The sequence below is a fragment of the Mizuhopecten yessoensis genome, unplaced genomic scaffold (genome assembly GCF_002113885.1).
Source record: "Mizuhopecten yessoensis strain PY_sf001 unplaced genomic scaffold, ASM211388v2 scaffold5519, whole genome shotgun sequence".
NCBI classification, from domain to species: Eukaryota; Metazoa; Mollusca; class Bivalvia; order Pectinida; family Pectinidae; genus Mizuhopecten; species Mizuhopecten yessoensis.
In genome coordinates this window covers 45,105-62,354 of record NW_018406089.1, presented here as the reverse complement: position 1 = coordinate 62,354, position 17,250 = coordinate 45,105, and the positions used below count along the sequence as shown (strand labels likewise).

The 17,250-nt window shown below is 35.3% G+C and overlaps 1 protein-coding gene across 1 annotated transcript in view; it reads right to left on the bottom strand.

The window, feature by feature from the left end:
• Positions 1 to 5,988, bottom strand: part of LOC110450787 (UPF0183 protein C16orf70 homolog) — a 42,795-nt gene extending 36,807 nt beyond the window's left edge. Inside the window, exons 1-2 of the mRNA XM_021498493.1 lie at positions 5,799 to 5,988; positions 3,955 to 4,037 (exon numbers count right to left, since the gene is read on the bottom strand). Of these exons, the coding sequence (XP_021354168.1) occupies positions 3,955 to 4,037; positions 5,799 to 5,862 (147 nt within the window). The 5' untranslated portion in view covers positions 5,863 to 5,988. The remainder of the gene's footprint in view (positions 1 to 3,954; positions 4,038 to 5,798) is intronic.
• Positions 5,989 to 17,250: the final 11,262 nt, after the last annotated feature.

Below are 17,250 nucleotides of genomic sequence, written 5' to 3'. Positions count from 1 at the left end.
AACTTGTTGTGGTTATAATTAATTGTAATTGGTTGGTTGTTCTAGTCAACAAAACAATGAAATGATACATAATCAAAGTGCTGAGCACTATAAAGGATGACTTATGGAGGTGTAAATGAGAAAAGTAAGACTTGAAAATGTGTATGAAGGTTTTATATACGTCTATTTCCCAAAATATTCATTTTGTGAACATGCATTAAATATTCAAATGAATATTCAATAAATTCTAAATTCAAGGTCTTGAAACAATATCAGCAATAGGGCTACGTATATTACTCTGGCTTAAGACTTGGTCCACCAAAAATATGCCCTAATCAGAAAGCAGGCTACAGTGCCCTTGTAGGGATTATATAGGGATCCTGATGTCCTCCCCATACCTCTCCATTTCAATACTACCATTGATGCAGAACAAAAAGTGAAAGTGCTACTTAATTTCATTGTACTCTATCAGATTTTAGAACAAATATCACAGACTTTGGTTAATCTAAAAATCTTGCATACCTTAATATGCTATCAAAATTTCATTAATTTATATTTTGATTGTCATGAATTTTTCAAAAACCAGCCACATCACTAGAGCTATAGTTTTAGACTGGCTGTGTGTAAATATCAGGGCAGTCAATAGCTATGCATTAACACTTTCACCCCAGGAAACTGTTTAGCCTCATTGATGAAATTTCACTCATTTAAGCAACATTTGTTTCTTCCTTATGCATATTCTGCTAATAAAAGAATGTGTGTTGGCCAGTTGGCTCTATTGTCAGTACAATGACAGAAACAAACTATGATATTATTACTGTGACACTGGCTATTGTTAACATGTAATTTTTATTTTACCTTATTTTACATGTCCTTGGACTAATCTGCCTACTCAAATACCATAATGAATATCTTCGACTTCCCTCGGACAATAGAGTGTTAATACCACCGACCGGACACTGGCTAAACACGGCCAGTAATGACCCCTAACCCTTTGTCCAGTCCTCCCACAGAAACCAAAAAACATAACTTTTATGCAGGCTATTGACCAAACAAGGACACCAACACAATCTTCTTATCACAGAAATGGACAAACAAAGATGTCAAGACCAGTGAAATTTGATCTTCCTACTTTTATGTCTTCCCTAGACCATGACAAGGTCCATTATATGCATTTAGGACCAATTGAATTGGTCATTACAGTGTATATGATTTCCTGAAATTGGAGAAAATGAAAAAAGGGAGATCTGATGCCACCATCTGTGCAAGACCAGTGTGTTTCATACAAGTTTAACCTGCTGTTCATTAAGCTTCAAAAGAGTGTCTCTGCTTTTCAACACTATTGATGTATTGTATGTACAGTATTATATATGTATACAGTATTACCTGTCTATAGGGAGCCTTGTCTAATCTGGATCCCTGTCTATACTGGTTTTACTATTTGGTCCTGGCATATCCTGTCATAATTTGTAGTAAGTCAATCCAGTTTAATCGGGACCCTAACTACTGTCTGGATGCCAGCATTGCTTTATCAATCTTACCAGTTAAATTACTATTAATTTACAAATGTATATAAACAACAAACAGTTCATTTCGGTCTTTTTACTTTCCTTGGTCAGGGATTTCCAGAAAACTATTTTACCGAGGTCAAAAATAAATAATAGGTAGACTTTCGTTGTAAATTATTGTAAATAACATAAAATTTCACATTAAATATTTTCTTTATTTTCCATAATTTATTTACACCAAAACATTTCAACTTGTGTTAAATTACCAACAATATTGACTCTGCATAAACTGTACCCGTTATTAACTGGCCAGATATTTCATTTCCTGTTTGTTACCATTAATTGTGCACATCAAAAAGACTTTTCTAAAACCATATTTAAACATGGCTTAAATAATTAAGTTTGGCAGGAAAACAGTATAGTTTATCAGAACAACATTAATGAAAGACAGCTATATCTTTAAGCCTTACTGCATATACTTGAAATCTATGCAGTAGGAAAAAAGAGCTTAAAACATTTATAAAAATTAAAAATCCCAGATGAAGTAACTACAATGAACAAAGTCCCTATTACTACATGTTCTGGAAATGATGCCTATCAATTTAATGAACACATCAATATAGTACTTGTACTTTAAACCTGTGTGATATTGACACGTGGTGAAGCTGTGTACCTCCTAGCCAGCTCACGTAACCTTTATGTACCATGTTTCATTAATAGCCTATATATATTGTGTTTCATATATCAATGACACGTGGTGAGGCTGTGTACCTCCTAGCCAGCTCACGTAACCTTTATGTACCATGTTTCATTAATAGCCTATATATATTGTGTTTCATATATCAATGTTGTAAAATTTTATGAAAATAACCTGTACTTCCTGCATTATTGATGGGAATCCCCCAAAATTGTTAGCAATACAAATTATCTTGATTGATAAATTGAGAATTGACATAAAGCCATCAGAGGCCATACAATGCCTGCTCCACTTTCCCTCAACGGGTACTTAAAAGGCTGAACACGTACCGGAAGCTGGATGTTCGTCCAGTTGGAATAAATGGTACATCATCAGGCAGAATTTTTTCAACATGAAACTTTATACAAATAATATGTGTTCTCTCCTTAATAATTAGCATGGATGAATTACGGATGGTTACTTCAACTGCCAGAATAGCATGTTATGTTGGTTGAGCTTTACCGTGGGTTAGTTTCTAAACATTTTTTAACAATCTTGCTGGATCCAAGTGGCATCAGTGCAATGTGTGCATTACTGCTAACAGTGGACATATTCGGTATTGACATTGTTTAGTTAACTGGCTTTGTGTTTGTTGTACCTGTGCGATGAAATGGTTTGTTTTTTACAATTGAGAATGAATTGATCTTAATATAATTAAAAGTGTCTTTTACAACCCTGAAACAAACTGTTACTGTATGTTTTGAAGTTATTGCTTTATACAACTTTTTACCTTAGTATGCACAGTTTCTCTTTTCTGGTGGTACATATATATATATACCAAATGATATCCCTGTTTTCTATATCCTAATTGGGTGAATCAAAATCGTGTGGAGTTGGTAATTTGTGATATTGATATTGTTACTATTTTTAGGAACTTCAGTTCAATATTCACTGTATGGCGTCATTTCAATTGTAGAGTCACAATTCTCTCGTGCCATATTCAGTTCTTTTCTCTTCATGATTTGCTTATACTTCATTGATAAAGCATGATTTCATGTCTAACAGTAAATGACTTTTATTTCGTTGAATGTGTTATGTGGTCTTGAAAAGTGATAATGACCTCTATTTTGCCTTCGTTCAATATCACTTTCTCAGGTCCGTAAAAATAGCCTTTATCCAAAAAACAGTTTGGTGTGTTTTCATTGATGTTAAATGTAAAATTATAATGCATGTATAATAACAATATTTACTAATCATGATAACTTGTACATTGTGTATTTTTGTTTTGGGTAACAGTTGAGATAAAACAGAGATTTTTTTTGTCATTTATGACTACGTTCTAGCACACATGAAGTCACTCGTAGACTTGCTTTCGAATAAAATGAAAACTTGGTTTGAATGTCAGTCAGGGACGTAACCAGGCGTCCGCACAGGCTTCCACATACTTTTTTCAAGTATACTTTTTTTCAGATAACAGGCACATGGTCGTCTACGTATATCAGGTTGAATTAATTATTACGCATTTGATAAAAAATACTTAAAGACAAATATGAAAATGATAGGTATTTTATGTCTCAAACTGCATCAAAATGGGTTCCAGATTCAAAAACATTCTCGGGGGGGGGGGGGGGGGGGGGGGGGGGACCCCCCCCCCCGGAACCCCCGAAACTCAGGAGGGGGGGGAACCCCCCCTCCAAACACCCCCCCCACTCTGCGCTTCGTATGCTTCCACATACTCATAGTCCTGGTTACGTCCCTGTCAGTGTCCATGTCTACTAAATATCTACTAACCTGCTGACTGTACCATACTTGAACTCCTTTGATCACACGGTCCTGGCGCCTTAGGATGCTCACTGCTTGGTAGAACGGCATTCCTGTCACAAAGATTTGCATAATGATACTTCTATATATATCCAAGACTTCAAGTCTATGGTATACATCCTTCGCCTTGCCAAATCCCCACCCATTCAAATATTCTATCATCATTCAAAGGGACACACAACTTTCACTATCGTCCCGGGCACCCCACACCCATTCCATCATCATCCACATGCAGGGACTCCAATGTTTCATCACTATACACGGCACCCCAAACCCATGTCATCGTCATTCAGTGACCTATCGCAACATCATTCACAAGGAACCACGCCTCATTTCTTAACCAATTTTCATTTTAGCAGAACTGAATAACAACTGTCAATTCCAGTGACCTGATGTCTAGTTCAGTTGGTTAGCGTGTTTGTCCAGAATTCTGGGATTTCTTGATTGTTCAGGTTCCTATTCCAGTCTTTAAATTTGAAAAAGTGACAGTTAGGCCATTTACTGACCAGCTAGTGACGTAGGTCTACTGTAGCTTAGAATCAAATTTAATAGACTCCAGTTTGTGGGTAGCTTCCTGACCATGATTCATTTCTTACTTTTAAGTTACATCATGTTTAATCCTGTTGGCCACAACTATTATATTGAGTCTAGGTTACACGTTTATGGAACAAAAGTCGTGTAATTTGGCACACATATGATATACGAGGGACATGCACACTTCCTATGTAAAAATATAGCCACAGCAAGCCATCTTTATCAGAATGGTAGACTGGTAATTTGGATTAAAATGGATGAAATTTTAAAGAGATGTTGACTAACTTTTACTGTCTCATCAGTATCTAGCCAGGAACTGCCCATCATTGTTTTGGCATATTATAATAATCATTATTGATTTTTCAACAATTATGAACCAAATATTTTCACCTTATAATCCCTTATTGTTGGCCCGGATGGAAGATAACTAGTGTAAACAGAGAGAATCCACACCTTGTTGTGAAAGCTGCCAGATTCTAATTAGCTGCTATAACATTATATTACATAGCTCCTAAAACCAAGACAATTTTAATATAGAGGGCGGGGACAGAGGAGGCCAGGTATTATTGTCAGCACTAGTAGCTGTTTCTTATTCTCAGAATTTACCTAAGAAGTCTACTGTACATATGCCCAAACCCAACACCATGTACATTGTATGTTACCCTGGTAAAATGCTAGCGGCTTCCTAGGCCACCGAATAGGTTAGGGAGAATTTCTCTATTGCTCATTTGGTAAGACTAATAATTAAACCAGAGGTCCCGGGTTTGACTCCTGGCGGAGGTTTTGAAAAAAATAACGACCTCTTTTACATATATACCTACAAACTCATTGAACTTGGAGAGAAAAAGCATCAGAGAAATAACCTTTATTATTTATATAAACATGATTGAAGACAAAACCCGCTTATATGATGGTATATATGTACCAGTATTGATTTGAAAATAATTAATAACAACAGCATGTACAGTGTAATTCATTCAAAATTTGGGGATAAACACATAGCACTGTCAACTGTCAAAATATGATATCAGCTGTTATGTTACATCGACCTTCACCTTTGCCTTCTGCGTTGTGGAGAATGCCCTATGTTCCAACATACAATACTAGACCTACTTTGCCACCAAGGTCAATACACAGATGTGATCTAAGATAGTAATCGATCATTCAAATCACTCAAACTATACATGTTGCATCAAATATAACATACGCACTGTAAAATAAACAGTGGTCTCGCTCGATAACAGACGCAGAAATGAAATGGCGATTCATAAATGACTCACCTAAAACGAATTCCCATTGTTCGTTGCCTAAAGATCGTTCTGGAACTACTTCAAGATCTAGCATTGTTAAGTGTTATTGTGACTGGAAGAAAAACATATATAATTTTATAGAAGTAAGGTAAGAAAACACAGTCAGTTCTGTGTGCCTCTCATGTTTACATCTTGCAATATTTCAACGCCATGTTTGTTTACATATATTACGCATGCGCGAAAATCTTCCCGCCCTCACAACTCAAACACATGATTGCTAGCCAACGAAAATCAAACATTTTTGGTATCAACATTTGAAGAAAAGTAAACAACAGGCAAAATTCAAAACGGTCACCAAAATGCGTGTTCTTCTTTTGTGATAGATTATATTTAGATTACAAACACTTTTGTTTGCACTGATAAACAGAGACTGTAGATTATACTGGCTCTGAATCTCTAAATAGTATAGATGTAGGCCTACTGATTAGATTGAATTTCTAACATCAATTTACCATTAAAGTTTGATTTCAATCCATTTTGAGCTCGATCCAAAATGTGGCTGCCAATGGCCATCTTGGATTTCGTACAGTTAGGAGTTCAGACTAGACAGGTCTTAGTTGGATAAGGAAGTCCTATAGAAACTTGCCCGGTGAACTTTTAAAATATACCTGTGTCTATGGAACGCCTAATTAACATATATTCAATAAATTGTACCTATCTTCAAATAATTGAAGATATGTCCAATTAATTGGAGATATGTCCAATTTAATTGAAGATATATAGGTACAATTAATTAAAGATAATTACTTTTACCACGGACTTAGATAATCTAATTTCGTACAACCTATCTCCAATTGAATTGTACCTATGTACAAATACAGCATATCCTCAATATTGAATTGAACATATCTCCAATTGAATTGAATCTATCTTTAATTAATTGTACCTATCTAAAACTATTTAAATATTTGAATATGTGTAAATTTGGCGCTCCAAACGTGTCCGTCGATCCAGACCAATGATATTTTAAAAGGAATTAAAAGATTTTCATGAAACTTGCCTTTCACATTATACATGCCTTAGCATCAACATTGCATACGTATTAAATGCAAAACCTTTTGAAAGACCATAAAGACAGAGACGTTATTTGTGTATATACAAACAAGAGATTTTATTTAACGTCGTATTTTAAACAAAGCAACGTAAGCTCAGAAGAGCTATTGCAACGACGATAACAATGACACAGGATAAAACACAACAAAATATAATTACCAAAGAATGCATAACAATGACAGCTAGCAAATTAAAAGCACTAAGCGCTAAAGGACAAGCACGCATACATCTGATAAACCGCAGGGTATAAGGTAATAAAGAATGAATTAATATCTCATGCATCATTCAATGTTATAATAAGAGATCTGAGTTGAAAATACATCTATGCCAATATGGCAAAATAAAATTTGATAGAATGCATGCTAATATAGCACAGCATAAAACACCGAAGAACATAAACAAGAGTTTATATTATAAGCAGTATTATAAAGATGTAATGAAAGCACACACAATAGCGGTGTTTTTATCGTTGCATGTGTAAGAATAAAAATAGACGAACACAAATTACAGTTACATGTAGGGCCATCCCATGTGTGCAAAAATCTCCGGAAGACTGAGAAGACTTGAGTTTGTCTAATTTCATTCGGTAAGCAGTTCCACACACGAGGAGCCTATGGAAACAGAATGATTTCTTACCATACGTGGTTGTCCTGACCTGTGGAAAAATGCTTACTGTGTTTATGTCTGGGATTATAATGATAATTCTTTATTTTCACCAGCTCAGAAATGTATCGTGGTCAAAGACTTTTTTTTTTAAGCCATACGTTTGTCATGGGGGGAAAGAGCAATTATTACGGTTTACAAGAACACGTAAAGGAGTGTTAAAATCATTTTCAATGAACCTCAATGCTCTCTCTGATTTTTTCTCTAATTTCTGGCGTTTTTCATACTGCAGAAATTCCATGCTAGGGGACAAGTTAAAATTTAAACAAATAAAAGATTAAAAAATAGTTATCTTGCACTTCTTGGTAATGTTACAGCCAATTCTTTTGAGAATACAAAGTTGTCTAGATGGTTTTATGCAGATATTGGAAATATAGTAGGTCAAAATGTAAATCAGAACCAATGTCAACGCCCAATAGGTTAACTGAATCATGACAATTAATTACTGGTTATTAATTTTGAATTGCGGAATTGATAAGACTTGATTTATTGCCTTTGCTTTCATACCATAACTACCAAACCAGTCTATTAACTGTTACTCTCCTTCTCGGGAGCAGATATATATGCACGTTGACATCCTTGTGTCGACCTTCGCTAGGGGTACAACCATAAAACGCAGATGTCGACTAGCGGGATTTCTGAAAAAAGTAATATAAAAATGGAACATGATTTTTTTAACATAACTCAGACCAGCTGAATTCGATAAACAAAATTCAAAAAGCGGAAATATGAGATTTCGATTACCTAATCTTCATAAACAAAATTGATGCCAATTTTGGACCTCTCTTGAAAAATATGCTGCATTAACTATTTATCCAGAAAAGCAAGAATGGTATGCGTTTTGAAAGTAAAGAATATGAATAATACATTGATGTAATGATAACTTGCATTAAATACTCATGAATATTCAAATTAGTGGTCTCCATCACAATAAAAATCTTCAATATGCTTTGAATGTCAGAGACTAGGATTCAGACATTTTTGAAGTTATTAGAAGATTCGTGGTAAACAATACTCATGAATATGCAAATTAGTGGCCACCTTGAAAGTAAACGAATTTTTCGTCAATAACAACACAAGCAACCAATCCTAGTTGATTGGATGTTCCTTGCAGCATCAACTCACGTTATTTTATAAATATCATAATTATATTATGCAGACAAACGTTTCTGAACATTAAATGATCTCTGTAAGTTCACCAATTCTAAATTTGTTTTTGCAACTTCCATGTGGATCTGTTATTGTGATTTGTTAAGTAGGACGCTGTGTCACATGGAATGGAAACAGATTTATTGGTTGTTATTACCGCATTAGAGTATTAAAGTGTGTAACCCCAATGAAATTAGTAGTATATTGCGGTGTCAGACAACACCCAGCGACGTATACATAGAATAAGGAGAAATAAGGAAACCAAAAGAAGGGGAACATCAATGTCCATTGATTACAACTGTATTTATGTAAATGTCTATACACAGCATGTAACACAAACACAGTTGCAGTTTCTTCTCGTGTGGCTATCGGTTAAGGTAAATAGATGATTGCCGTTCATGACATCTCTAATTCCCGTCAACTACATTATCTTTTTCATTATGTACCGCAATATATGCCCATTTAAAAGCAGGAAATTCAGTAACACATATTTACCATTTCACACATGAACGAGGTGTAACACCAGGTCCTATTTAATCACAATAAAAGTTATCATGGAAAGTAGTAAAATAGCAACATCATTTACTAAATTATAACACTTTGGGACAGCTGAACGCACAGAGAGGACCATTTGATCTGAAGAAACGCTTGTCTGCAGGATAAATTACATACGCAACACATACACTGTCAATATAACGAGGTATGTACATGAACTGTTCTCTAAAATTGGGTCCCCTGCGAGTTATGCGTTTTTCTTCCTTCCGTTTGATGCGTGTTCACGAACAAGCAATGGGTTGGAGAAAACTGTGTCCCACTGAGCTTGATGTGCCTGAGGACAAGGGATAGACACATGAGTGGTTCAGTATTACAACCCATTACTGACCATGTTTAGTCGAATTCCTATTGTCAGGGAAAAATCTCGTGTGCATGCCAAAAGCAACGAAGAACGCGTTATTGAAAAATGCTGAAAATCCGGGATTCTATGCGCAGCAATATGATCATGCCAGCAGCAAAAAAAAATATTTTGTATAATGATTTTACTTCGAAATAGTATTTTCCAGCATATTTTGAGTTTATAACTAAGCACATTAGGATATGCCTGCCATGTTTCCATCGTTACCGACTCATCTGCCTAGTCACGATGACTGGACTGCTCATTTAAAGCTTTATAATGCTTTGATTTATCACCTGTCTATGACGACCACTTCAGCTGTTGTTGTGGTCAATACTTATTGAAAGGTAAAATGTGTAATTCTTTTTACCCTATAGTATGTGATCACCTAATATATGGGTGACATTGGCCTTTGTCAGACCACTGGAGTCAGCTGCTTCAGTTGTTGTGGTCAATACATAATTAACTTAACGTGTAAAACAAACGTTTTTCGGCATCATAATTTAACACAGATCGTTTTAAATTAATGTTCAATATGTCATGCTACATAGAGTAAAATCCCATCAGGTCATCAGCCTCTGTTGACTGCTATGTAAATAGATATTAAATACATTAACGCTATCGTATGAACTACATGTCAGACTTTCCCCACTATCAAATTAATAAGGTGGCAGTTGCCTCGCACGGGTCACCTGCCTCTGTGGTCTTAAATAAAGAGAGAGAAAAAAACGATTTTATCAAATTAATGTTATTGTCGTCACGTGCTGGTCACCTCTCTCTGTGGTCATCGTCACCTGGAACTGAGTTCTCTTCTTGTCGATAGCAATAATTTAGAAATATTTCATTTCGAACAAACATACAGTTCCTAAATGTTGGACACATAAAACCTAAACAATCCCAATCCTTGCGTAAGCCATCCTTTCTGGGGTCACGCACCTTTTAAGACAGGCCTAATTTGTCAGTCACAGATACTCTTGTTGATCTGGACAGATAACCACTCGGACAGATCAATATACACTACAGGAGGTAGGAGAGTGACCCCTCTTGTGTCCCAGACACTCTTTTTGGTTATAATTTCTCTTCTTCGTCGTGCCACGACTTCTCCAATTTACACCACCAAATACAATGTATCAATTTTCGTACAAATGGAACAATTTACTTCCAGCATTTTGAGGTGAAAAATTGCATTTCAAAAAATTGTAGAATCTATAACTTTGTTAATTTAAAACAAGAATATTCTGATTTAATGTGGCGTGACAATGACAGAGGAACGGTAATATTGACATACTTGTACTTTTAGTACGATTTTACAATTATATGATTTGAATTTGATTGCTTTATGGCAGCTAAGTTGTAAATGTTTCGAGAAACTGTTTATATTCTTACTATTTTCAAAGAATCTTATGGATTTTGTAAGACCACTTCAAGAAGGTTTTCTGCGATATTTCAATATTTGAAAGGGTTATGGTTCAGTATTAGATAATTCCTGATCCTTCCATAAATATCACCAGCGAAATCCAATTCAAGCGACAGAATGATACAATAAATGAATTCCTTCGTACATAACTTAAGTAAGCCGTCATCAAGTAAATATAATAGTCGAAACACCTCGCAAGTTTTAATAAATACCTAGAAAATCATAGTAATAATGCGTCCTAGACATCAAAGGAATTTCATACAGGAAACAGTTTCTTGATCATATTTGTCTTAAGATAATTGGTGCAAAAGGAGGAACAATTACCTAAACAAATATATACATTTATTAAAGAATGACACGGAATATTTCAAAATACATAGATTTCCCTAAATAGAGCTTCTCCTTAACATTTCCAAACACAAAATTTCTCTAACATTTCTAATAGTGTTTCTCATTACATCTATCAAAACAGTATTTTTCAGAGTGTGTTTCCCCATAGAAATGAAATAAAGAAGTAGTTCTGTTAAACATTTCCCTTAAAAAACTTCCCTGCAACATTTTCCCTAAACGGTATTTCACTAACATTTTTCTTAACATTATTTCTTTCTCTATCACTTCCTTAAGCACTTACTTCCTTAAACATCTATTCAATATTTCCTTAAACAGGACATTTCCATAACATTTCCCCTAACAAGTATTACTTTTAAAAAATCTTCAAATATTTCTCTTCAGAATTTGTTGCCTGAAGGTTTAAGACCGGCTTATTTCGTCGTGATGAAATATGCAATTTTTAAATCTATTTACAGAAACCATCAGGATAAGAATGGAAAAGGTCAGACATTATCACCGCATATAATTCATAAAGCTTTAGGACATCACATAATCTTCTACGTCAGTCGCTTTCCTCGATCTTACTTACAACATGACCAACGGGGACGGTTAAATACTAAGCTGTACGATTTCGACATCCCAATCGTGAACTATCCCTTTCTTGATAGTAACATCCTCACTCCCCTACTTACAGTGTTTTCATTTACTCAAGAGCTTGCTCCGTATATCATGTCTTCCGTGATAAATGTCAACTGCTGACGGACAAACTTACAACACAGGGTTCCCAAAGGTATGCAGGTTGATGGAGACTATGGGCGAGTTTTATAGTATCCGTCAGGAGTATGCAGGGAAATATGTTATTTCTTTGAGATACGTAGATCGATGCTTTAGATTTCGCTATAAGGGTGACGTGTAGTTTTGTTATTACTACCTTGTTTGTAGATGGAAGGACATGACATGACTTAGATTGGACTTGGATGTACATGGCAGGTTCGCCAATGAAGCAGAAGACGCTTACCCCTCCGGAACACATGGTCTTACTCTCCGTTTGGTTTAGTATTGTTTAACGTCCTATCAACAGCTTTGGTCATTTAAGGACGGTCTCCCCTGTGCGTGTAGTGTATGTGTGTGTTTTGGGAGGCTGCGATAGGTTTGTGTCCTTGTGATAGCGTGGCACTTACTCTCCGTGTACCTTTTCAAAGGTCTCTATGCTCATTTTTCCCTTGTTTATGTTTCCCCCTAGCTTTATTGTTCTTGTTTCCCCCTAGCTTTATTGTTCTTGTTTCCCCCTAGCTTTATTGTTCTTGTTTCCCCCTAGCTTTATTGTTCTTGTTTCCCCCTAGCTATATTGTTCTTGTTTCCCCCTAGCTTTATTGTTCTTGTTTCCCCCTAGCTTTATTGTTCTTGTTTCCCCCTAGCTTTATTGTTCTTGTTTCCCCCTAGCTTTATTGTTCTTGTTTCCCCCTAGCTTTATTGTTCTTGTTTCCCCCTAGCTATATTGTTCTTGTTTCCCCCTAGCTTTATTGTTCTTGTTTCCCCCTAGCTTTATTGTTCTTGTTTCCCCCTAGCTTTATTGTTCTTGTTTCCCCCTAGCTTTATTGTTCTTGTTTCCCCCTAGCTTTATTGTTCTTGTTTCCCCCTAGCTTTATTGTTCTTGTTTCCCCCTAGCTTTATTGTTCTTGTTTCCCCCTAGCTTTATTGTTCTTGTTTCCCCCTAGCTTTATTGTTCTTGTTTCCCCCTAGCTTTATTGTTCTTGTTTCCCCCTAGCTTTATTGTTCTTGTTTCCCCCTAGCTTTATTGTTCTTGTTTCCCCCTAGCTATATTGTTCTTGTTTCCCCCTAGCTTTATTGTTCATGTTTCCCCCAGGCTTTATTGTTCATGTTTCCCCCTAGCTTTATTGTTCATGTTTCCCCCTAGCTTTATTGTTCTTGTTTCCCCCAGGCTTTATTGTTCATGTTTCCCCCTAGCGTTATTGTTCATGTTTTCCCTTAGCGTTATTGTTCATCTTTCCCCCTAGCGTTATTGTTCATGTTTCACCCTAGCTTTATTGTTCATGTTTCCCCCTAGCGTTATTGTTCATGTTTCCCCCAGGCTTTATTGTTCATGTTTCCCCCTAGCGTTATTGTTCATGTTTCCCCCCTAGCTTTATTGTTCATGTTTCCCCCTAGCTTTATTGTTCATGTTTCCCCCAGGCTTTATTGTTCATGTTTCCCCCTAGCTTTATTGTTCATGTTTCCCCCAGGCTTTATTGTTCATGTTTCCCCCTAGCTTTATTGTTCATGTTTCCCCCAGGCTTTATTGTTCATGTTTCCCCCTAGCTTTATTGTTCATGTTTCCCCCAGGCTTTATTGTTCATGTTTCCCCCTAGCTTTATTGTTCATGTTTCCCCCAGGCTTTATTGTTCATGTTTCCCCCTAGCTTTATTGTTCATGTTTCCCCCAGGCTTTATTGTTCATGTTTCCCCCTAGCTTTATTGTTCATGTTTCCCCCTTGCTTTATTGTTCATGTTTCCCCCAGGCTTTATTGTTCATGTTTCCCCCAGGCTTTATTGTTCATGTTTCCATAGCTTTATCAACTTTGAATTCGAGTTTTGGTTTTGTCGACACTTAGGTATTCTCGTGTTATTTATTAGTCTGTTTCAAACTACTCACCGAAATACAGATAAAGAATTATTTCGTGAAAAATACCAGTTATCTTATTAGTGATTTTATTAGAAAGTCACGCGTTTAAACTACATTGCATTGATATTATTATTTTTATATGACGAGAAGATTAAACAATGCTACAAAAGAATTTGCCGTAGAAGTTTCTCGATTAAAATCCCAATTTATTGTGAACTGCTGCTGGGAACCTTGTAATTGGGAAGATCACAAATTATAAAACCAACAATCAGCTGGGTGTTTTTTTATTGATAACAAACACTTTTCCTTATAAGATTCCTGTTTTAGCGATTGCTAGTTAGACATTTCAGCTGTTGTGGTTTACGTGGTATTATCGTGCTATAAGCTGTGGTTCTGGCCAGGGCTTTCCTCCCGCGAAAGAGAGGACAAGGCTGTGTAAGGGGTAGAGCGGGTGTCTGATGTAATCTTTAAGGGTCACAAAAATAATCTCTCAGAGTTCCACTGTGCAGCTAAATAAATACTTGCACGTGCATTATAAAGCATATGAAACAGACATGCATTATTCAATTAGAAAAACCACAACAGCTGAAAAAAATCTAAACTAATCGCCTGCAACACGGGAATTTAATTCAGCGTTAACTTAAAAAAGAAAGAGAAATAAGAACTTGTGGAAATCGGAAGGATAATTCTTTCCCAAATTAAAAAACAAAAACTGGTATATTAACTCATTGAGCATCGCGATCGTTAATGTGTTTACTGTGATGATCATGCTATTATGCTATGGGTATGTTGATGTGGAGCCACTATCACATAACAACTTTCCATGTATTCCTGTGTAATTTTAAATTATTTCTCTTTTCACAATTATTGAAAAATACTCGCCTAATGCAATTTTCCCTATATTTGCAGATGACGTACGCAGGTTTTTACTACTCATAGTAAAATAGGGTTTTAAATTTGAATTTATCATCAATTAAAATTATTGTCCTGTTACAACTTGCGAGCTTGGTGAAATGACTTGTGGAATTCTGCAGGATTCATTGAGTGATCGTCAATAACCCGCTCCACAAAAAGGCGGAATAATTAGTAACTAAGATCTCACACGTGGACACAAAATCTCAGCCTTTCCTGTTATTCTGAAATAGCAAGGAGAGTCAAAGGCAGAAAAAAGAATGGAAACGACGAGAAGAAATGACCAATTTTCTAAACGTATAATTTATTGCCAGGGGTGCAGCCGATAAATATTGGTCTCTTTGGTATCTGTAAGAAAAAAACATCGAATTTGCTGACATGCAATTTCAGTTTTTAAAAGCGGAAATATCACAGTGTTTTAGATCTAATAGCGTGACATTTACTGCCTCTCCGTTTTTTTGTGTTTTTTTTTGACGTTGAGACTGAGCGTGGTTTGCTTAAGAAACGTGAAAACAATACACTTAAGAAACGTGAAAACAATACACCTAAGAAACGTGAAAACAATACACTTGAGAAAAGTGAAAACAATACACTTAAGAAAAGTGAAAACAATACACTTAAGGCACACGTGCAAACAATACACTTAAGAAAAGTGAAAACAATACACTTAAGAAAAGTGAAAACAATACACTTACGAAACACGTGAAAACAATACACTTAAGAAACGCGAAAACAATATCCGAACTGAATGTAGTGGGTTAAATGAACTCTCGGGTATCATTTGAAACTTCATTTTTTTTTTTACTTCAGTTTAAACCGTATTTATTCAAAACATTAATGACATGGCATTGAGTTGTACAAAATACATAAATGACATATAATAAAGAAACAAATAGCGTGTACTTGTATAAATTCCTCTCATATTCTTAGCAGGCAAGTGGGCTTTTAATGACGATATTAGTTGGAAATAATACAGGTTTTTGTAAAAAGTGAAAAAATATGTAACAAAATAAAACGTAAGTAATCGTTATATAATAAAAACATTACAGAAGATTATACAATGCCATCTACTCACCATATTAATGTTTGTATGACTGCACCATAACTATTCGAATGAGCAATGAAGTTTGGAACTCTCTTTAGGATTTGTTAAATCTACTGGTGGGGGTCCAACTTTGGATGTCACGTAAAATCATACAGTGAATTACAGTAGGTATATTATAGATTTTAAAGTCAGTAGTAAAATATTATGAAAATATGTCGCTGCTCACATATGTAACTATACCATCTGAGGTATGAAGCGAATGTGTTTAACAGTTCCGTCATATCTAACATGTGTAATATGCGATAGCCCAAATTTCATTGGTTGCTGTTTCGTAGATTTATATTTAATGTAATCAAATAATATCCACTTTCATACTTAGATACTATAGTAACTTCCTGAATTGTTTTCGACGAGTATTGGCATGCGAAACAGGCGCCATCAGTAACTGCATCAAACATCAGACATACTACAAAATGACAACACATTCTAATCCAATATAAGATGTCGTATACATCTTTATTTGTACATTAGATAACAGTTAATGTGATCAACTTAGACTATATGTATTATTCTTAGCACTGAAACATATTAAATGTAGGTTTTGTCTTTTTTTTTTTACATTTATCTAGACAATATATGATTTACATAGCAAACTACAATGTAATATAAGGATATGTTTACATTAAAACAGTACATTATAAAGTATCTAAGAGATATGTTCATAATACTGTAATACATTATAATACATCAAACACGATGGACTTTATTACGATATCAAAAAACAGCAAGAGAATACCAAAGCATTTCAAAACCATAGCTCGAAATCAAAATCGTTAAAACTAGGGCAAAATATTAAAGGTAATATTAATATGGAGACCGTTAAACAAATACAATGATATTAAGACCAGGTGTTCCGGAAGTGTAAGCGTCTTCTGCTTCATCGACTGTCGCCATGTAAATCTAGGTCAAATCAAAGTCATATAACATTCTCACATCGGAAAGTAACAACAAAACCACAAGGCTCTCTAATGAGCATAATCCAAATCATCGACCTTCATAACACACAAAAGAAATAATATATTTCCCAATGCGATCATGATGACGACCATCAAACGTATTCACGTAGATGCAGTATTAATAATACTATTACAAAAAGACGTTCACGTAAACATAGCTTTACATTAATAAACAAGAGATCCCAGAGGGATCATGGCGCCCACCATTGTACCATCTTCATTAGTTCTTTGTCAGTTCGATCTTTTCTCTTCTTTCCTCTTATTTGTTTGATCGAGTCATGCTAACAGTAAATGCACCTTGAGGTAACTTTTGATCTAAACTT